This window comes from Halichoerus grypus, chromosome 5 (assembly GCF_964656455.1).
Source record: "Halichoerus grypus chromosome 5, mHalGry1.hap1.1, whole genome shotgun sequence".
Taxonomy (NCBI): domain Eukaryota; kingdom Metazoa; phylum Chordata; class Mammalia; order Carnivora; family Phocidae; genus Halichoerus; species Halichoerus grypus.
Genome location: NC_135716.1, coordinates 28,409,273 through 28,432,746, shown reverse-complemented (window position 1 = coordinate 28,432,746; position 23,474 = coordinate 28,409,273). Strand labels below are relative to the sequence as shown.

Sequence of the window (23,474 nt, the reverse complement as noted above, 5' to 3'; positions counted from 1 at the left end):
ACAATAAAACTGTGCACTAGGGTGTCTCAGAGGTCCCTTTATAAACATCAGCTAAATGTTCTGCTTACTGAAGAGACATGGGAAATATTTGCTTGTTGAATCCTGGGAATGCAAGTTTTTAGAAACTAATCAGTTTTTCTCCATGAAGGGACCTTAAAAATTATGTGGTCCGACCCTCTTTTTACAAACTTGGACACTGTGGCCCAGGAAAGTCAAGTGATTTGCCCAAAATCTAAAGACAAATCATCCTCAGAGGTCTTGCTTCTCACTCCATTGAATTGTTCGGGTCCCTGGCTCAGAGCTCACTGTATCACAGAGGTCTCCTGGAACCACCCCATCCAAAACATACCGTACATCCCATTACTCTCAATATCCTTTCTCTGTGTGCTTTTAAAAATAATTATATTATGTATTTATTGTCTTTCTTTTCCTACTAGAATGAATATAATTTCCACGAAGTTTTGTTTACTGCCGTATCTCCAGAACCTCATAATAGATGCTCGATAAATACCTGTTGAATGAATAAAGTCACGGATAGCAGGAGAGAATCCTGGGCTTACCACCTTTCCCATCAAACGTGAATGATAGCTTATGATTTCCCACAGTCCCTCTCTTCTCCCAACCCAAATCCACGGTGAACACCTGTTGATGCTCGCTATGCTCCAAGCACTGACCCACACTTTATGCGTATTAGCTAATTTAATCCTAACAATAAACTCTCTGAAGTGGGTATGACTATAGCCCATTTTAGAAATGAGGAAACTGAGGCACAGAGAAGTTAAGCAACTTGCTCAGGGCCACACAGCCTGTCGATGATAGAGCTGGCATTCACACCCAGGCAGCCGGGCTCTGGCATCCGCATCCGGACCTATTCTGCTCTAATGCCTCCTATGGCCGTGGCCACCCGTCTATGAGCTTTATTCTCTTTTCACCCCTTCCCCAAGTGAATGCTGGGAGGAGTCAGGGCTCACTATCTCCTTCACGAGGATAAAAGGCAAACTCAGCTAGAGGAAAGAAATGGTGAAGTCAGAGGCTTCACGGCTAAGAGATGATAGATTCATGAAGGGGAGGCAGGTAGGAAGTGCAGACTGCGAGCCTGATACCAGGTAAGTACACAGGTGAGTGAGGGAAGGGGAAGGGAGAGAGGGATGACTGGCCACACAGCCCAGGCCCGGATGAGAGAGGCCCCGGGCGGACACACCCTGCCCGAGCGCTGTGAGCACCTTGGTAAGACAGTGAAAAGTCCCGATTGCAAATCATTACGAAAAGCAAAACCTGCTCACTGAATAATAACAAAATATGAACCGACAGACATCCAGGTGGTTCCGCAGAAGCATAACGTACAGGTAAGTCACCTGTGTAAAGCCTCTGACTGATTACAGAGCAGGAAACCGTGCCTACTTGCGTGAAAAAGAGGACCGCTTGCTTCCCGCCGCAGACATATGGACCTCAGGGGCCGAAATGCTGCCCGTGCTGCTCGAGGAGCTAAAATCCGCTTCACTACCTGAAAAACAAGGGGGGGTGGGGGGAGAAAGGCATGAGGGAAAGGAACTTGAGAACACGCTGGCCACTTCCCTGCCTGGCCGGGCCCCCCCCCCCCCCGCCCCCGTTCCCGGCTCCCGCACGGGCACACTCTGGCTCAGCAAGTGGCAGGATCCCAGAGCCTCCCGGCTCTCAGCCCTTTCCTCAAAGCAAACAAGAGAAGGGGCGAGAACGACGACATCATTTCATAAACACAACTCAGAAGCACAGCGAGGCTGATTTCATAAAGACCGATCTTCCGGCGGACAATCCACACGGGCCTCGGTGGGGGCAGAAGCGCGCGCCTCGCCCTGTGCGTCCGCGTCTGGGGCCCTCCCTCGGCGACAGGCGCGCGGCGACCCAAACTTCAGGCAGAAGGAAAAGCATGCTCGTCGGTCCCAAAGCCAGTCTTCCGGGAAAGCTTATCTTGGGGCTTCTGCAGTCGGCTGGCCGTGCTTGAATCTGGCCCGTTCGGGACTGGAGAGAGTCGGCCAGTGAGAAGCGATGGGGAAGAGCGCCTGGGCCCCAGATACGGGCTTGCACCGGCGCGGTCTGGGGAGCGGCTCTGACTGCGGCCGCTGTTTTTCTAGTAAGAACACAGCCTTCACGAAAAGCCGGATTTGAACATTTCCAAACAGGCAGCGACAGAGATGAAACTGGGGGTTATCCTGATATGTGACATTTTAGTTGCAGGGATGGGGAGGGAGGTTGTTCATTAGTTTACAAAAATCACATTACATTTTGCGTACAGACTACAGATTGTTATGTAATTAGGAACATGCTGTGTGGCAGAATAATTAATACAAATTCATTTCCAACAAAAAAATACATGGTTCTGAAACGGTAGTAACAGAACTATTCCATGGATTGCCTGGGGGAGTGAAGGAGTGTGGAAGAGGCCAAAGAGAACAAGTGGGAAGAAGGAAGAGAGGATTTTTTAAAAACGTAAAATTCCATATGCTTTTGGAAAATTAATCTAGGTATACGATTTTATTTGACCTTCTCTCTCAACTCCTACAACAGTTTGTGACTTTTCTGGTCTAGAACCCAGAGCCAGCTCACATTTCTGGGTTGAGGAAAATAGGAACAATCTAAATCCTTTGAGTTTCTAACAAGCAGTGAACAATAATTATCATCACAATAATAACTATTTATTGAGTGCCTACTAGGCACCAGGCCCTCTAGGACACATTTTCTATTCTTTGTATCTGTTAATCTTGACAACTCTGTAAGGCAGACATTAATCTCGCTATTTTACTACTGAAGAAATCAAAACCAAGATGATAGATGTCCAAGGCTTGTGGGGGACAAATCCTGGTCAGGACCAAGTCTCCATGCCACTTCTCCCCATACCGTGCTGCATCCTCAGGAAGGCAGTGGGAAGAAAGAGGGGCACCAGGGAGGTTCCTGGATACACTATATACCCCCATCTCCCTAACGGCCAAGATGACCCATTGGTACAAGATGCAGCCAGACTGGCCCACTGGTGAACAGATCCTCTCACTGACAGGTTTTATTAGTTTTGCAAGAAGAAAAGACAATGGCGAGGCAGAGAGAGAAAAATCCCTTCCCCGGCTCCCAGGACCTCTCTGGAAGTTCAGCCTCTTCTGGGAAAGACACCAAAAATGACACAGATGACAGCAGTGAATCCTAATTCCCAGAAGAATTCCGGAAGAATTAGGGTGGCAGTTTATCAGGACTGAGCGTGGCTATTCCTTCCGGATTTCAGAGACTCTGTCTAATGTTGTAATGAACTCCCCAATTGTAATTAGTTGCCTCTGAGTAATGCACTGGCTAAACTGTAGTATTTTACAATCACAAGGATTCAAGATTGGTAGTGCTATCCAGCAATATGCTAGTCCTGACAGCCTAATTCCACCAGCCTCGTCTGCTGGTAAATTATCAGGTTGGTTATTAAGTGATAAAGGCAGACAATTTTCAAAAATAGATGCAGTGGTTGCAGCCACCAGGTTTGAGATATTATTTTCTAGCATAAGATTATGACTCTGAAACACTCAATTTTCATTCCTTAAAAGAAACGCAAAACCCCATCAATTATAACTTAACTGCCTGAATAAAAACAGAAATTCTAGAACAGAAACAGACCAGACAACTGCTGAAAATCCATTGTTTCCTCAGGATGCCTTTGATCTGTGCTAATTATGTACCCTGAACTGAAGGGACAAGTTTGCTCTACACTTTATTGCTACTGGAACTCGACGTATTGACTCTTATGTATGGGCTGGGCCCAAGTTTGTTCCTATACTTCTCCAACTTACCTTCTGAAAGAAGTTAGGAGACTCATTCAGGGTACCCAGCGGCGGCAATCAGGACTGAGTAATAGGATAGAGAGAAACGTCTATGCTACTTAGGCCATTTCACTTTGCTATGTTTTAAAATATATTTCCAGTTTGGTTAATGCAAGGTAAAGTCAATACACTCTTTTTAGGGGATACACAGAAATGTCAATTGTACTACATCATCTGATATACATACTCTTACCATTTACTAAGCACGATAACTAAGAGGAAGACTGGAGGTCTGAAAGCCCCCCGTTTATCAGCTGGCAACAAAGACTCAAGGAAGGAGAGGCATCCTCTATTCATTTCCTTTAAACAGTGTGTGCAACTAGGTTATTGCTCTGGGGCTGTAGCTCAATGCTCATCGGTATTATTCAAATCATACAAAGACAGTACCTAACCTAAAAACACAGGCCCTGCGTCAGACAGCACGGGTTCAAATCCCACCGCTACCACTCACTAGATGGGGGGGGGCCTTTAGGCAAGTTACTTCACCTTTCTGCACTTCTGTTTCTAAATTTGTTACATGGAGATGATAATCATGGATTCTGCCTCTTAAGGTTATTTTAAGCAAGGAACGTGTGTGTGTGTGTGTATACAAACACATGCATACACACACACACACACACACACACACAAAGCACTTGATCCCTTGTAAGGTCTCAATAAATGTTAGCCATTACTCTTCTTCTGCAGGGGTTAAAAAGACAACTGTTATTACACATTTCCTTTGTAGAAAATTTAGAAAATAGCAGTGATCCGTAGGACAAAATGTAGTCTATTATTTCATCATCAAAAAATAACTAAAGTTAACCTTTTGGTATATAATTACTCAGCATTCCTAGTTAATACATTACTATGTAACTTAATTGCTTTTCTTTTAATATGTGAATATCTTCAAAATATAGTACATTTTGGGTTTTTTTAGACATACATATTTTTAAGATTTATTTATTTGAGAGAGAGAGCAAGGGGAGGGGCAGAGGGAGAGGGAGAGAGAAACTCAAGCAGACTCTGCACTGAGTGTGGAGTATGAAGCAGAGCTGGATCTCACAACCCTGAGATCATGACCTGAGAGGAAACCAAGAGTCGGATGCTTAACCGACTGAGCCACCCAGGTGCCCCTACGTTGTGTTTTATTAAATCAATGAGTATATAGGCTATGTTCAATTTTTCTATTATTAGTAACAAACAGCATGTGCCAGAAAACATCCTAAGCATATTTACATATTAACTCATTTATTTCTTATGATAGTACAGACCCTGTGAATTTGGGACAATTATCAGTCCTTGTTACAGATGAGGCAGAGAAGTTGAGTGACATGCACAAGGTGGTACAACTATCAAGAAGTGGAGGCAAGACTTGTACCAAGGCCAAGAAGACTCCCCGCTGACCTGGGAGCCCAATGCAGGGCTCGATGCAGGGCTCGATCCCAGGTCCCTGAGATCATGACCTGAGCCAAAGGCAGACGCTTAACGACTGAGCCACCCACCTGCCCCCTTGTCTGCTATTCTTTAGAATAAATGACTCAGACTGTTTAAGCCAAAGGATATGCTCAATTTCAAGAAATTTAATATATATTGCATCATACGTATTTTCGGATGGCATTAGCCTAAAGCAGTTTTTGTGCTAAAGAACGTGTTTGCCTCTGTGTGCTGTGTGTAGATACCTGAATGCAAATCTCTGATGTCACCGAGAATATTCCGAAAGAGCACAGGACACAATATTTGGCCGTTGTAGACTTGTGTTTGAACAGCTGAAGTGAGTTTTAAATGCCTAAGTTATCCTCATCGATACTGTCTCCGATCAGCTGCTGGAGTTGGTGGAGCAGGATTCCAGGACTGAAAGGGGTGGATGAACTTGCTGACCTTTACCTCATGATGCCCATGTCTTGGTGACTACACGTCCTACAGCAAAAGGCATTCTCCAACCAGTGAGCTCTGCTCCCTGGCCTCCAGAAGCTCTGGTGGCTTTTGTTTGTAGTACTGCTGGATTCTCTGGAGAGGCATGACTCTTTTTCATAACGTTAGGGTAATAAGCATTCTGTGCATGTGATGGTAAGGCCAGGAATTAGAGAAGGAAGGAAAATTGGAAAGAACAAGGGTATGTGCAAAAACTGATAACTAGACTTATTTTTTTGAAACACTGCCTGCGATCTGGTCTCTTAGGACATTATTATTTTTTGCTTTCAGGAGACTATGGAGTCCTCAGACGTCAGAACATGACAAGCCTCTGAAAACAGAGTCTACTAAGCTGTGTTAAGCCATTCTAAACCACTGATTGAAGCAACCCCAAACTTTCCTTTATTCTTTGTCACCACAAAGCTATCAAATTAATTCAGGCTGGCCACCTACATCCCCACCTCAAATAGAGGCAGCAAATTAAAAAAGGAAAAAACAAAAACAAAAACATAGTTCCCTATCCCTTCATCCTCCCCCCCTCCCCCAACACACACACACAGATAAACAGATCTTTTATTTAAAGGTCTCTAGGGAGGAGAGGAGCCATTTCCACTGAAGCCAAGCAGAGCTATTAAGGAGCAGCTGGGGCAGTGGACACATGTAATTACAGAAGACACTATTTACCAAAAAAAAAAAAAAAAGCTTCTCTAAAGTAGATTCGGTGGAACAGATAACCCAGCCAGTGAATCCAATACATGCTTCACAAACTAAACAGGATTTTTGTTTTAGTTTCTGCAAACTATTCTCTAAAACCCCTATAGGTATTTATCTTAGAAAAGGAATATTTGATCAAAAGATCAATAAACTGATGGAAAATATATACACAGGTTTTCTTGTATTTCAGAACAGAGGTCTTTCTGAAAAACTGTAAATATCATTTTCATTTGTTTCGTAATTTCAGAAAGGATTTATCTTCATTATGATTGATGTTCAATGGATGGAGAACCACCATAAGCTTAAAAGCGTATATATATATATATATATATACACACACAAAAACAAAAGGAAGTTCATATTTAAAGTATTTGGAGAATAGTTTTGTATTGAAAAATCTGACTACATAACAGCAAAACTGCTTATGGGAAAATAGCAGTCAAAGAAAATAATAAACTGAAAGAAAATATTTATAACATATGACACACAAAGGGCCAATCTCCTTAATTTACCAAAAACTCATACAAATTAGAAAAAAAAAAAAACCTAACAGAAAAATGGGCAAAGGACATGAACAGGCAGATGGCAGATAAAGAAAAATACATGACCAATACATATGAATAGCCATTCAATCTCATATATAGCACTAAAAATGTAAATGTAAACAAGGAGATTTTTTCAGTTACCAGATTGGCAAAAAATTTAAAAATCTAAGTTTGAGAATACTAGTTCTATTGAAGGTTTGAGAAAAACACTCTGATAAAAGTCAGCAAGAGTGTGAGGAGAAATTTCTCCTGCACATGAGCATCGAACAAACAACCTAAATGCCCATCAACGACGACTGCTGAAGTCAGGTGGTACAGTCCACCTAGGAGAATACCTATCATGACAAGGAGTGACATGAACCTGTACGTGCTGGAGTGAAAACATCTCGAAGCCCTGTTGCTAGATAAGAAAAACAAGATGCAGAATAGTGGGTGTGGCATGTCGGCTTCTTCATAAATAAATCTTTAAATAATATATAACTGGCTACATGCATAGGACACTTTTTATTGGGAGATAAAAAAAGATCTGTTAATAGTAGTTTCCCTTGGGAATGGGACAGTGGGGATCTAAAGAGACTCTCATCTTCATTTTATATCTTTCTGAGCCATTTGGCTTTTCTAACCATGTGCATATTACTCTTCTTATTAAAAAATAATAGGATACACTAAAATTACGGACAATTGATTTTTTCTTTGAAAAAGATCTAAATTTTTTAAAGAAAAAGCATTTTATAGTAAAAGCAATCACATCATTTAATGTAGTATTAAGAGGGCTTTGGAGTCCAATCACTTGGGTTTGAATCATGCCTCTTCTACTAACTCTGTAAAGGCTTAGGCAAATTATTTACCCTCCCTCTGCCTTAGTTTCCATATCTGTGAAATGGAGATGAAGATATTAATAGTAAGTATTGTTAAGGGATTGCAGGAATTGGATGAAGCAAGCAAAGAAGTCAGAACAGTGCTTGGCACATAGCGAGCAGTCTATGTTAGCTGTTATAATTTCTAGTTAGAACTGCCGGTACAGTGGCTTGAAGGCCAGAGGAGAGCTTTTAAACATCTTTCCCTTAAAAAGCCCCACAATACAAAATGCCTTATCCTGCTTAAGTCAAACATTTTTACAAACACTCTTTACAAAAGAGTTTTCCTTCAGCCATTTGTCAGTGGAGAGTATGTTTCTATTTTTTACTGTGTGTGTGTGTGTGTGTGTGTGTGTGTGCATGTACAACAGACTATGTCTAAAAAAAATCTGTGGTCCTAAAACAAACTGTCCATGGCCTCCTCCAAAAATCTCTTCTTACCAAAGGACACTCCCCTGAGCCAGGTAGCTTTGAAGGTCTGAGACAGGAAGGGAAGGAACATGGGAGAGGAGGCCCAAGAGGACTGAGAGGGTCAAAGATATCTCCATCTGTTCACTCCTTTATCTTGGGCTGGCTCAACTACCTGTCTTGGTAGAAATACAGGGAATACACCTGCCGACCAAGAAAGGAGATGAAAGAAATGATAAAGCAGGCATAAAGAAACTTCAAGAAAGCAGGGGGAAGTGAACGTATCTGACAGGAACCCAGGATACATCTAGTCTCCCTTTGCATCACCCCCAAGGAAAATTAAGACTATGCATTGGCCAACTTGAGTAGAGTACAGGCAAGACAACGGGTGCTGTTTGGTTTTGTGAATGACCACCCAACTTCCCTGGGCCTGTTCTTTTGATCAGTAATAAATAAATACATGTCCCTGTTAATTTACCAGAGATGGCCAAGAAGAGAACGCTAGACAAGAGATCCCTCAATTCAACCCAAGGCCAATCACGTGCCTCTGGGATCTTCTATCACTGTTGCCACGCACTACCCAGCATCACCAGAAGGAGGCGCCAGCCTGCAAAGTCACACACCAACAAGCTCTACCTAAAGAAGGCACTATAAACTCTGGCTTCATCTCTCAGCAGCTATGTGTTCTTGTCCAGGTGATTTTAACCTCGCTAAGCCTTAGTTTTCTTATTTATGTATATATGTATGTACATGCATAGATGTATGTGTGTGTGTATATATATATATTTAAATGATTAATTTGTTTAACAAAAATTTATTGAGCATCTGCCATGTGTTATGTGTCAGGCCCCGCTCTAGGTGGATAGCAGTTCCTATCTTGGAGGGTTGTTGTGAAGTTGAAATAAATGAAAAGTGAAATGCTTGGGAAGTGCTTGACCGGCTCATAAATTATATATTTTATAATTTATATTATAACTCATTAACTCATTTTATAATTATTATTAACAATGCAATGATTCCTAAGCCTTACTGTGCCTAAAGATCATCAGGAAAGTTAAGTACTAGTGCGGATTTCTGGGTAACGCGCACAAAAATTCCAGTTCAGAAGGTCTGGGGGTAATCCAGGAATCTGCATTTTCAGTAATTACCACAGATGACTATGCAGCCTGTGGTCACAGACCACACTAAGGAGGAGAGCTCCAAAGATAAAGAGCGCATGGAATCTTTCTCCAGGTCCAGTCAGATTGCAAGGACTTTTGTCAACGGGAAGTTGAAGGTGAGTGAGCAGAAGTTGAGGTGGACCAGCCATCACCTTTGTCAAGGACCAAGCACTCAGAAGAGAAGAGTCTAACTTCCAGAGTGGCTTGCCCCCTCACAGCTCTCCCTTCCTGGACTAAATCCATCTTCAAAGCATTGGAAGGGGAGACAGGGACATAGAGAAGACAGGGACATAGAGAAGACACACGTTGTTTGAAAACTGGCCCAGGTCCAGCCAAACTCGTGCACACATGTTGTTTGTAAAGCTAGTGGGATACTTAGCAGTTGGTCCATGGTTTGAAGTCCTCATAATCCCGTTTTAAAGAGGAGGGGCTGGGGCGTCGGGGTGGCTCAGCTGGTTAAGGTTCTGCCTTCGGCTCAGATCATGATCCTGACGTTCTGGGATGGAGCCCCACGTCGGGCTCTCTGCTCAGCAGGGAGTCTCCTTCTCCCTCTCCCTCTGCCCTTCTCCCCAGCTTGTGCTCTCCCTCTTAAATAAATTAAATCTTAAAAAATATTAAAAAAAAAATAAAGAGGGGGGCCTGACCAGTTTGGAGCCGGGGGTGTCAAATACCATTCAGCAGAAAGAATCACCTCACAATCTAGCACACTCCCCATCTAAGTTATCCCATCAGCCCTAACTTGCTGCTTTCAGTGTGGTCAATGTATCTCCATGGCTGACATGCTGAATGGCACCAAACAAACCACATAGGCATGCACCATCCCCCATGCGGAATCAGCATCGAGCACCAACCCTTGGCAGGTGGGCTTAGGGACAACCGTCTCCCGTTGCCTCCCACGGAACAGGTCTGGGGAGGGTTACATCCATTGTGGCCATGAACTTCATCCTAATTGATTATTTTGGGAGCCTGGTAATAACAAAAGCAAATCCTCCCTGAAGAATTTTCCAGACTCTTACATATTCCTTATCTTTAATTTCTTGTCAAGTTCACTGAACTGAATTGACTTTCTGCCCCTTTAAAAAATCTAGCTGGAGAGCCTGCCACTTCTATTTAAGGAGAAGTGTTTATCCTGTGTTTACCAAAATGAAGTGCCTGCCCTCCGCTTCTGGCAGGAAAACCTAAATCAGGGAAAAGCAGCCCTCGAGGTGGTGGGGTGGGATCAGAGCAGGGGTGTCACTGTGTGGGAGTTAACAGGGGAGGAAGGAGGTGATGAAGGGGTGGGAGAGAGAAATGGGGACTGACAAGCCGCCAAGACTAAAACGTCAGAGCAGGGCTAGCCCTGAGGTCTGTGACTTTAAGTCCAGAGGATAAGAGAAAAGGAAAGGATGAGTCTTTTTTGAAGTCACCTCATCTTCCACTCCCAGTGAAGTGGTGTTGTCTGCAGGCAGTTCCAGACCACGAATGGAACAAAAACACCCACTTGCTAGGAAGAGATGACATAATCTACTACTTGCTGTAGAGACCTGCAACAATACTCTAAAACAGCATGGTTTTTCGTTTTATTTTTTTAAGATTTTATTTGTTTATTTATTTGAGAGAGACAGAGAGAGGGAGAGAGCTCAACGGTGGGAGGGGCAGAGGGAGAGAATCTCAAGCAGACTCCAGGCTGAGCGCAGAACCCAACGGGGCGCTTGATCCCCGGACCCTGAGATCATGACCTGAGACAAAATCAAGAGTCGGACGCTTAACCTGCTGAGCCATCCGGGGGCCCCTTGTTTTACTTTGTTTTTTTTTTTAACCTCACTTCGGTCAGAAGCACCATTTTCCTAATTGACTCGAAGACCTAACAGCCTTGGCTGCCCCCCTTGTCCTCCCCACCCTGTGTGCCAGCCTCCAGTGCACACCACACGGCGTGTGTTCTCCACCCCCAGGCTCCCCCACCCGGGGCTGTGGCGACTGGGGTGCCACAATCCACATCTACACGGAAGCAGCCTCTCGCACTCGGACCCGCTCCCTTGACCTTCTCAGCAGCACTGACCTTCCCCTTTCCTGTACTGGAACAGTCTGCCAGGGAGTTACATCACTGGACCTTGTCAGCACTCAGCCACGCTCCACTTCTAATATCTTGATGTCCTTTCCCCTTGGTTCATGGATGATGTATCCCCTCTCCATTTCTCTCTTACATTTTCAATCTCTGTGAAGTTGTTTCTCTTTGCTTTTTATGAGGTGATATGTTTAGTAACCTCAGTTACAGCTGTGTGACCTTGGCAAAGGCACATAATCTCTCTGTGCCTCGCTTTCTTCTAAAAAAGGGAAAAGATAATGGTATCTATCTCATAGAGTTGTTGAAAAGATTATATAAGTTAATATATGAAAAAGTAGTGCCTGGCACTCAGTTAACACTTTAAAATACTGCCTTTATTTTTATTTTTCTTCTTATGACCACCCTCTCTGAACCACTTCTGGGTCCCAACACATGTGCGGCCAAAATCAGGGAAAAGGACTTGGAGCAGGAACGAGGAGCGAGGGAGAGGCTGTCATCTGGGATGTGAGCAACAAAACTAGCATGAAAATAGAAGATGGTTCTGACAGAGGGTGGTAAGGATTCTTCCTCCTCCCTTGAGATTATAAATTAACAAGTAAACCCTCAGCTCTGGGCTATGTTGACTGAACTCTCCTATTTCACAGGAAAGCCTGAAGCACACTACATCATAGAGAGCTTCTCATACCGGACCTTCTCATAGAGGCTGTGGGCCACATACACAGTGGGAGACAAGTTCCACAAGGGCAAGATTTCATCTGTTCCTGTTTGAATGCCCCGAAGCTCCTTGCACCCCTAGCAGATGTCCAGTTGAGATACTGATCCTGCCGTGAGAAAGGGGCAAATGCCTTGGGGGGGGGGGGGCGTACAAAACTTGGGTTCGAAAAGACGTCAACAAAGGGAAATATTATTTCCTGTTGGAAGGATTAAGATTCCATGGAAGAGGCTCACAGAACTAGCTAGCTTTCAAAACTACCCATGACTATTCAAGCCCGTAGACGAGGAGCAGTGGAGACAGTTGTCCAGGGTGAAGGGAGCAGCCCTGGAGGGAGAAGTGACAGCAGGGAATGAGGCAATGAAGGCAGCTCAGGGGCCAGTTAATCGAACTTCCTTTTCTTTTTTATTTCTTTATTTGAGAGAGAGAGAGAATGTGAGCATAGGGGGAGGGGCAGAGGAAGAGGGAGATAGAGTCTCATGCAGACTCCCCGCTGAGTGTGGAGCCTGACTTGGGACTCGATCTCATGACCTGAGATCACGACCTGAGCGGAAATCAAGATCCAACACTTGCCCGACTGCGCCACCTAGGCTCCCCTAGTCGAACATCCCTCTAAGCCACGGGCCCCAAAGTTTGTGTCTAGCAACAAGTTTCTCATACTGGACAGCCTTTTTTATTTTCTAAAATTCCTACCTTTGCTTCTCTGAGAAAACATGTCAACATGTTCCCTTCCTCAGAGAGGTGGAGATCAGAGAAGAGGAACCACACGTTTTTCCTACCCCAGGGATACCACAGCCATGGTTTCTTCTGAGGTGACTCTGCTGCGATCTTCAGTGGCCTACTGATACCCTCCCTCAGTGATCTTCGTGTATAAAGAACCAACTGGACCAACGGAGATGAGAGATGGGAGAAAGCGGCAAAGACTTCAGGTCACAGTGCTGTGTGGGAACCAAGCAGGGGCCCAGAGAGTCACTTTTCATTATTTTCTCTGCAGAAAATCTATGAGTCACAGGCGCACCGAATTGGATTAATCAAATTCCTTGGTTCTTGACACACTCTCATCATTGGTCCATGCAAGACTACCTTTATTTTAGTTCTTAACTGACTGGTTTGTATGAGCCAGTAGTCATGTTTATTTCGGATTTATTTATTGTACTTATGTTTTTGTTTATTTCCTTACATTTAAGCATAGAGTAAATGAAGAAACCACCACCCATCACAAAAACGAAAACGTCGACACTAATATCTACCTCCTCATTCTATTCTGTTTACCATTTCCTTGCTTTCATTTTTATAAAGAATGATCACATCTATAAGTATTCCTAAAAAGTAGATTCTTTTTTGTTTTCTGTTTTGTCTTTCACTTTTTAATAAGCAGGCTACCATGATATCTATAATCTTTTGGGATGATTTACATTCAAAATCATTTTGCTAAGATTCTCCACGTATCTGAAGTGCATTCATTTGACTGCTATATAATATTCCCTTGTATGACTTAATGCATAATTTATTTCTTCATTCTCCTGATGATGGAAAATGAACTGGGTTTATTCCAGTTACTCATCTAGCCAGAGTTTCCACTCTGATAAGCAACTATTTGTATTTCCAGAGGCACAAGTCTCCTTAAGGAAAAAAGCAAAGGAGTAAATCCACTTTTTTTTTTTTTTTAAATGTGATTTGTTTATTTATCCCACAACTCGTTCCCTCAAAGACTTGTGACAGTACACAGAAGTGGCTAACCTTCTAGGAAAGAACATCAATCAGGGCTGTGTGATGATGTGGCCGGATTCCCGGCCCATCCCATTCCCCTCCCCAGGGACCTGGATGGATCCCACCATCCTCCTGCCCCGGGGTTTCTTTATCTTTTTTTTTTTAATTTTTTTATTGTTATGTTAATCCCCATACATTACATCATTAGTTTTAGATATAGTGTTCCATGATTCATTGTTTGTGCATAACACCCAGTGCTCCATGCAGAACGTGCCCTCCTCAATACCCATCACCAGGCTAACCCATCCTCCCACCCCCCTCCCCTCTAGAACCCTCAGTTTGTTTTTCAGAGTCCATCGTCTCTCATGGTTCTTCTCCCCCAGGAGTAAATCCACTTTTAGGTAATATATTCCACAGACAAAAAGAAATGCTCTACGGATCATTTGTCTTTCCATACCTTTCCCTCTCATTGTCATGGAGAATCAAAAGAGAATCTCTGCTTTATCCTATCCCAGTTTTAGGATCCAACATGCCTAAGGTGATCCTTCATTCTTGGGTCATTCTGATATTTTGGGTTTTGCTTAAGTTACTCCATGACCTTGCCCCTTAGCCTCAACAATGAGACCAGCCCATGAACATGAGAAGCTGGCCCATATTTTATGAATATAACCTCACTAGGGAGAAAATTCTTGCTCCAGGGTGGGGAGTAATGGACACAAGGGGCTTCCTTGACGCAGCCCAGAACTTGGTCAAGTACCTAGTTCTAAAGCCAAATGCTGGGTTTGAGCCATAGGTAAGGGAAATATCTGGGTTTTTAAAAGACCCCACTGTTTTGGAGAAGGGGAAGAGACTGTGTAGGAGTTTCTAAATCAGAAAGCCACCGCCCTGCTTCGGAAATGTTAAGGCTAAAGTAAAGACTTCTATCTTTTGATTTTCATCTAAGTATCTCCATGGTAGAGCTGAAGATTTGGCACTCCCAAGTGTCTTTGTGAAGTTAGTAACTAGGTCTGTGAAGCAGGTCAGGCAATTATAGGGGTAGATTTTAAACCACCCTCTGCTCCCAAATTCACCAATCTCATTCCTCTAAGATGGTGGTTCTCAAAGTGTGGTCCCAAATCAGCAGCATCGGCATCACCTGGGACCTTGTTAGGAATGCAGATTCTCAGACCACACCCCAGACCCAATGAGTCAGCAACTCTGAGGCAGGGGTGGAGCCCAGTAATCTGGGTTTTTAACAAGCCCTTGAGGTATCTGTACACTCAGGTTGGAGAAGCACTGCTCTAAGACCCACCCCCACCCCCCCACCCCCCCACCCCCGACCGAGATCCCTCCCAGAGTACCCAGCATAATACCTGCATGGCTACTTCGGAGAAACAGAGCACCGGGCTTGACTGTGACTTAAAACAGAGCTGTACAACACCACCGTACACATTTCGGGAATCATTTTCACACGTTTCACATTCAAGATGAGTCAATTTCTTAATTTACTTGGCATACAAATGAGTGTTACCAACCACGCTTCACATGACTGACAATACCATATCTCCGAGCGGTAGATAAGAACAGGGTCTGGCATTGGCAGCTTCTGAGTTCAAATATCAGATCCTTTTCTTTAATGACAACATGACTGCAGGCAATCCCTTAATCTCTCTGCACCTGAGTTCCTCACTCCAAGAAGGGATTGAGCAAGCCTCGCTGATGGGATCACTGTGAGAATTAAAGGACCGACTGGGAAAGACTTAAGTGCACAAGAAATACTCGTCATTGTTGTGATTGGCCTACTTATCCATGTGTTTGGTATGTATTGCTAAACACTTATGCTGCTCTAAGAATTCTTGCATATGGGCACTATAAATGTGTTGGTTTTTAAAGTACCATGACTTAGGGCGCCTGGGTGGCTCAGTTGGTTAAGCGACTGCCTTCGGCTCAGGTCATGATCCTGGAGTCCCTGGATCGAGTCCCGCATCAGGCTCCCTGCTCGGCAGGGAGTCTGCTTCTCCCTCTGACCCTCCCCCCTCTCATGTGTTTGCTCTCTCATTCTCTCTCTCTCAAATAAATAAAAAAAAAAATCTTTAAAAAAAAAAAAAATAAATAAATAAATAAAGTACCATGACTTAAATAAGAAGACAAAGTGTTTATTACATGACTAACTTCTAATACAGGTGACATAAGGTTTTTATAGACTACTGGGCTCCTGTCAGAAATGGTCAGAAATGGCCTACTAAGTTCACATGCTGTGCAAAGTAGTTTACATGTATTCTTATTTAATTCTCACAGCAAGCCCATGAGACAGGTACAGTTTTATTCTCATTTTACAGATGAGAGAAGGAAAGCACAGGTAACTTGCTTGTGGTCACACAGCTCATAAACGGTGCAGCTGGGATTTGAAACCAGGCATACTGGCTTGAGAAATATCACAATAATAAATGCATCAAAATATGCCTTAAACACTAAGAATGCACACCTGCAAGGAGCTTCAAGAATTGGGGGAAATATGGTTTTCTCCATAAATGCTTGCTTGCTTACTCTTGCAAAGGGCATGCTGAAACCTTCGAAAATTCATTTACAAGCAATCTGCAGCAGAGGTTTTAACAAGATTATCACCATTCTGCTCTGCTCTGCATCCCTTACAGAGAGCAAACAATTAGTGAACACAGACCACACTAGCAAGGAGACTGTTCTTTTTTTTTTTTTTTCAGCACATTAACCCTTGGGGTTGAGCCATTCATGTATTTTCAACAGAGATAACAGGATTGAATCTTCATTCTTAAATGAAAAGTGAACATAATGTGAATGCACTTAAAAGAAGTATTGCCATTTGAAAACACCTAACAGGAAGGGGTTTTTCGTGGTGTGGTCTGAGGACACCTGCATCCGCGGCACCTAGCCTATTTGCTGGAAATACACTTGCGGACTGAAATTTCTTCACATCATTCCCATAAACCGCATTTTTACAAACTGTCCCCAGGTGATCTTTTACACACACTAAAGTATGAAAAACACGATCATAAATGGCTCTTGTTTTTGATATTTAACTATAAACTGCAAGCCATCTGCTCAGAGCTGTTTAGTAACTCCGCGCTCTGTCTCCTTCCTGTCCGGAAGGCTCCACACCAGGCCATCAGCATTTCTCGCCCGGAATTAACTGAAACAGCCCCACACCGTGTCCCAGCTGCTCGGCATGGCCCTGAGCACTCCATCTTCCACAATGCTCCAGAGCATAAATCTCATTAGGTGACTTCCCTGTTGAAACCCTCTAATGGCACCCCACGTCCTTAAGATCAAGTCCAAACTCCCCGGCATGATGTACAAGCCCTTCAGAATCTCTTCAGCTGCCACTGCATCCCCACCCGGTGCAAACACCACCATTTCCTGAAGGCAGCACAACACTCTGCAGACTCCCTCTACCTGGATTATTCTCCTGTCCCTCTGGGCCTGGCTAACTAGTACCTGTTTTTCAGGTCTCCAGCCTTGACCTTTAATTGCTTCGGGAAGAGAATTAGGTGCCCCTCCTCTATGCTCCTCACCCTACCCAGAATTTAAGAAGCATTCATCACATTGCAGTGCGATGCCTGCTTGCTATTTCCCAGCACGGCGTCATCTTCTTGAGGGCTTGTTCATCCTTGTATCCCAGTGTCTAATACAGCCTTTAGCACACAGTAGGTGCAGTAGCCTCGACAGAATTCACACTATTAAAGGTCCTCCACTCTTGTCATTCAGCAATGGTTCCTGGAAAGGCTCTCTGAGTTACCTTCCTCTTTCTCTCCCTTCAGTTGGATTGATGGGACTAGTATTATTCACAAGTAGGCAAAATATTCCCTCCACTCCTATCTCCATCCCACATGCCCAAATCTCTTAAAACTCAAGTTTTCGGCCCAAAACTTGGTATGCAAAAATCATGCAGCCTGGAAAGACCTTTGTCTTATTCATCCCTGTCTCCTCAAGGCCAAGCACAGTGCCTGACATGTATGTAGGCTCAGAAGAGTATTTACTGAACGAGGAGAAAAAAGGTACTGAAAAAACTTGTAGATTTGACTGTGGAAATAACCCCACTAATTTTTGAGAAATTGCAAAGGAAGAGAAGTAGCAGGTTGGAGACGGACAAAAAGTATACACATGATTCAAAGCAGAGAAAAAGATAAATTCTGAAAATCACAAACTGCCAAGTTTGGTGTTGATCTGCAGTAAAACCGTAGGGGCAAGTAGGAGCCAGCAAGAGTTCACGAAGAACCAGGTACGAAAAATAGGTCTCCCTTCCTTTCCTGACAGAGTCAGGATTGCAGGCTGCCACATGAATCACAGATGTGGAATTCGGTAGGCATGTCGTCAGACACTCAGAGTCTTACGAACAAGGCTGACATGCGCACTGGATGATGGCACAGTCCAGCACCCAGAGGATGTTGACTAATGGATTGCCTGTCAACCTCGAGGGAAATCTCCAGTAATGTGTCACCTGACTCCGTCCTTGTCCTTAACCTACTTAACATGCTTTATTAATGACATGAATGAAAACATGAAAGGTATGGCGCTGACGGCAGACTACGGATTCCACAGGCCTTGAAGGGATAACTAATACAACAAAGGACAGAGTCGGATACTAACGTTACGAGCTGCTATTTGCCAAAAGCAGCATGTCTTAAAAACTCTACGTCTGCTATTTCGTTGAATTCTTCCTCTCAAAAACACAGGGTGTCGACAAGGAAACTGTCCTGAGCGTGATAAGATTTGCCCCAAGCCGCGAGCTAGCGAACAGCAGAGCTGGCTTGTCTGACTCCAGAGTCTGCTTTCTTTTTCACCCTCTCTGCTTGGTACTTCGTGATCAGAATTCCCAAAGATCTAAGAACGGGAAACCAAGATGATAACATTCAATTTAGTCCATTTCGAATATGCGATAAACCTTGCACCTGCTAAGGCCCTGGGGGTGGTGCTGGGGAGGAGGGCCTGGAGAAGGAGAAGTCCACTGCTCAAAGATCCTTTCAGGAGGTGATGAGCTCCACAGACAAACCACTAGGATGTGAGAGGACACGATGAGTGCAAAACAGACAGAGGGGTCCAGAGGGAACACAGAGGAAGAAGACATGCTCCCAGCGAGGCCGAGGGGAAGCGGGGAGGGGATATGTCATGGACGAGAGGCCACTCTGGGCAGAATATGAAGAAGGAGCTGCAGAAGGAGCAGACCTCAGGTGAAAGGGATGGTGTGAACTGAAACATGGAGGGAGGAAAACACAAGGAATATTCAGAATATACTGAACCCCTTGTTTGGCAGGAGTACAGTGATCAGATGAGATAAAGCAGTCACAAAGGTGAATTGTACCTGGAGGGCAGAAGAATGTGAACACTCTGCCAAGGGCACTTACTCTGAAGGCAAGAGGGAGGCATGAGGAGTTTGGAATGGGGTGTTGATATGAACACAGCGATGTTTTATGTGGCTATTGTGGTAGAGCAGGTGACTATTACAGGTAGCAGGTGGGTCATATGGTGAGTGGGGAGAGAGCCCGGGCGGCGGAGACACTTTCTAGTTCCAAACCGAGTTCTTAGGTCCAGAAAATTAACTGCACTGGGTCAAAATCATTTAAAACTCCAGGTGAATATAAAAGAATTTAAAAGAGGAAAAATAGAAAGTAAATGAAATGTTAAGAAGCACCTTCACCTTGTGTTCCATGCTTGACTGCAGTGTTACTAAGAGAACAAGTGAATGAAGATATGTATGTTTTCTGCACAGAGTGGAAAAACAAATCAAACAGGAATTATCTCAGTCAAATGAAAGGAAAAAAAAAAGTCTCTCATATTGCCTGAGGACTATGTGAAAAATTAAATAATCTAATCAGAATGGATTGAGATGCTCCAAGACCAATGCTAGATTTTAATCTAGCACTGTGCAATCAATCTTTAATGCAAATACGTTTTATTTGCAAGCACGAATGTCAATAAAATAGAACAAATAAACTGGGTAAATTCTGGCCATTCCTGGCATCTGCACAGTGGTGAAACAGAAGCAAATGGGGGGTTTGTTTTAATTCAGACATGTGTTCAAGGAACTACAGTGAGACTCGGGCAGAGGGAGTAATAATGTCACATGGAAATGTTTCCAGGAGAAAGCCTGGCAGCACAACAGAGGGAATTCTGGATCAGGAGACTGACCTGGAGGAGAGCAGGTGCAGGGCAGGGGGGTAGCTCCCACGCTTCGCCCAGAGAGGGCTGTCCAAGGCCCCTGCTGAGCCGAGAACCTGCCCCGCGGAGGGGACTTCATCTTGGGAGGCAGTGCTCCCACTGTGACCTTTCAGAGCTGGGTGCAGGTTGGGGAGAGAGACAAGGCATTCTGCAAACCAGCTCAGCTTCCAGCCACAAATTCCAGCATTTCACCTCACACCATTGTTTATCAGTTAAAAATGATCTCCACTTTCAAGCTTCTGAACAAAATGCTTTTGAACGTCCCCCTGAGAAAGTTCTGTACTGATTCTTGTGTGTTTTTTTAGTACTTACAAAGAATGAAGCACACTCACAATTAGATTATGCTCTGCACACAAATTATGTTCTGAATTTCCATGGACTTGTTTAATGGAACCTTCCCCAGGATCTCAACTCAATGTGACATCTGGCACGGAACAGACATTCCCAGGCCAACACTTTGCTTGCCCTGCTATTCTGCCCCACCCCCAGCCCTCCACAAGTTAACTTTTAAATTCAAGTGTACTCAGTGTTCTCTCTTCTCTCCATCCCTTTCCTCCTCACCCCACAATGTTCTTTGAAAAACCAAAATGGAATGGAAAAGCAAAGCAGACCGTTACAAAAATACTGAGGCCACTCTCTTTGGAACCACTGGAGAATAACTGCTTGGTGGTAAAACGGAGTGTATGATAAGTAGGAAATGGTAGTCTGAAAACATCCCCAAACAATTAAAATAGTATGTAATCAATTTCTGTAGTCTGTATCTAAAAGCACCCCAAAGAGGTAAAACTAACAAGGCTCAAAAGGAACAAGCTCACGAAAGTTGAATTCCGGTATCTCCCTGACCTATAGCAACACATGAATATCCTCTGGGTTCTGGGGCATATCCATTCATTCACAAACATCTAGGGAGGACTAAGTTCTAGGCACTGTGCTAATTATGGAGACCATAAAAGCAAAGAAAACATGGCTCCAGGACTTTTAAACTTTACCCTTGTGTCTCCAACATATTTTTAGGGACACATACTTAAGATGGTAAGTAAGATTGTTTTTAAAGTGCAAGGAAATGACAAAACACATTTCAATATAGCGGTCACCGCTGGGGGAGGCAGAGAATGGGATGTGGGAGATCACCCAGGCAGCTTTGGGGGTGGTAATTATAAAAGTGGAAGGTGGATCACAAATATTTGCCTTATTATTATTATAGTGAACGGCTTACATGTGTGTAATATATTCTTGTATGCATCACATTGTATACATAATATTAAAAAGAAATAGGGAAGCAGCTAAAATGAATTTAAATAAAAGATAATAATAAGGAAAGAAAGAAAACATCGTCCATGTTCTAGAAAGGCTCACACCCCAGCAGAAGAAAGAGCCATCTAAAAAATAATTATTAAATACAACATAACCATAACAATAGAAATTTAAAAACTCTAAGGGAGTATATAGTATTTAAATTAACAGCAATGGCATGTGAAATTCAGATACCAAAGTGTCTTTGCATTTAAGAGCTTGGTTTAACCCTTTGTAAGTGTCAGTACAGTTTCCTGCCCCCTAACCCCATGCCTTCCAGACTCCCAAAGTCTGGGTTCCACGGTCCTCCTCTGCGCACTCATGGGACCCTGCACCTCCCCCGGGAACATGTTACACTTGTTACAGGGGCACCATGTTTACTGTTACATCCCAGTACCTGGCTCACTTCCTGGCTTATCAATAACTACTTGTTGAAAAAACAGAGTAGCATTACTGGTTCAGTTCTGTTAAGTGGTGGCTGAGACTGAAGCGAAAAGGGAAGGGTGGAAATGAGAAGTTGGAGACTCCCATGGAAAATTCAAGAATGCCCCAGCTTTATACAGACAAAACTGCTTTACGATCCCTGGTAAGCGATGCTTGGCAGGGTACGACACTTACAGATCCTAATCCACTGCTCCGTGTGCCCTAGAGCTCCTCAGCCTGTGGCCTGGATCCTTCCCTTCTTCCCTTAACTGAGGGGGAAAGCATTGGATGTCAGGGCTGTATCAGGTTCAGGCACAGCCTTCATCTCTCAAGAACAGTCAAGCCCGCCCATAGTCTCGGCAGAAATCAGATCTTCCTGGCAGAGGCTTGCAGAGCCTTGCAGAGCCTGCCTATCTCAGCCACAGGGGTGAGTACAAGAAGCCAAACACTTAGGAAGATCCAGTTTCCCTGAACAGTGTTGCTGCCCCACCAGCCAAGGAAGCATCCCGCTCTCTGAAACCACCACCAACTCCCTCTGCTGAAAAAGGACTCAGCAAACAGAACCGGGAGCTCAAAATGCTCCTCAGAGGTCAACAAAAGGATGGGACCCACGACTCATGCCTGCAGCACCAAGTGCCTCCCGAACACTCAACAAACTGTGCATCACAGAGCATGGGACTGTATGACCGATAACAATGGAAAAGAAAGTGGGGCATTGTTTTTGTCACAGACCAGCACGGTACAGATAAAAGGTCACCATGTTGGCGGGGATGTTGCTATGGATTTACTGTTTGCCTTGAAGCATTACAACAAAAGGCTTATTCTAGCTACGTTATCTGAGTGATACTGCATATGAAATTGTGTTTAGCATAATATATTTAGCTATCTATTTGGACATACGTTGATTCCCAAGTTCCCAGACTCCAGAGAGCTCATTTTAAATCACATCGTAAAAATGTCTTCCCCTTTTTTCCATTCAAGTGAATTGGTATAGTCCTTGTTCCACACGCCACGTTCTTTCCAGGGCAAACAGATGGAAAGAGAGGATATGCCAGAAAGAAGAAATGGAAAATGAAAATGACATAAAAATAAAAATAAAGTTGCAAAATGTAATTTAGGTCAACTCCTCATGCGTTTTTAAAATCAGCACCAGCAGGCTCTGCGCATAGGGCTTTATAGATATATATATATATATATATATATATTTTTTTTTTGGCTCAGATGTCACACAGGATTAGTGCAAAAGGAAAAATCCCAGCATGGGGTCTATTTTTATACAGATTAATCAATCATTTCCTCTCCCATCACTCCCCAAACTTTCAACTTAATGAAACTGGTCTCTTTTCAAAGTATGTCATTTGCTGCACTCTGAACGGAAATCCTTTCTGGAAAGGAAGTGAGCTTAAACTTTGAACCTAGATTTTTAATTGTCATCACATTTTTAATTTATTATAAATATTAACAACTTATGCTACGGCTTAATCCCTTTTATCTACCATATCCATTGTGGAATGCCACCATATCCATTAGTGGCAGCAAAATGAATGGGTAAACATTTGATTATATGTATGTGTAACCATTTAACAAAAAAAAGAAAGGCATGCATTGGAAAAGAGAAAACTATTACATACATCTCACATTTTGTTAGGCACGTCATTATGTATGCCGAATGCCATAATTCCCATCAGAATACCAAGCACATAGTTAGGTTCTT

At 43.5% G+C, this 23,474-nt stretch overlaps 1 protein-coding gene across 5 annotated transcripts in view; it reads right to left on the bottom strand.

Moving 5' to 3' along the window:
• The window catches only part of SYBU (syntabulin), a 112,849-nt gene that overhangs the window by 10,157 nt on the left and 79,218 nt on the right, over window positions 1-23,474 (bottom strand). For all 5 annotated transcript variants that reach the window (XM_036075737.2, XM_036075738.2, XM_036075739.2 and 2 more), the window contains one exon: window positions 1,402-1,504. In XM_036075737.2, the coding sequence (XP_035931630.1) occupies window positions 1,402-1,504 (103 nt within the window). The remainder of the gene's footprint in view (window positions 1-1,401; window positions 1,505-23,474) is intronic.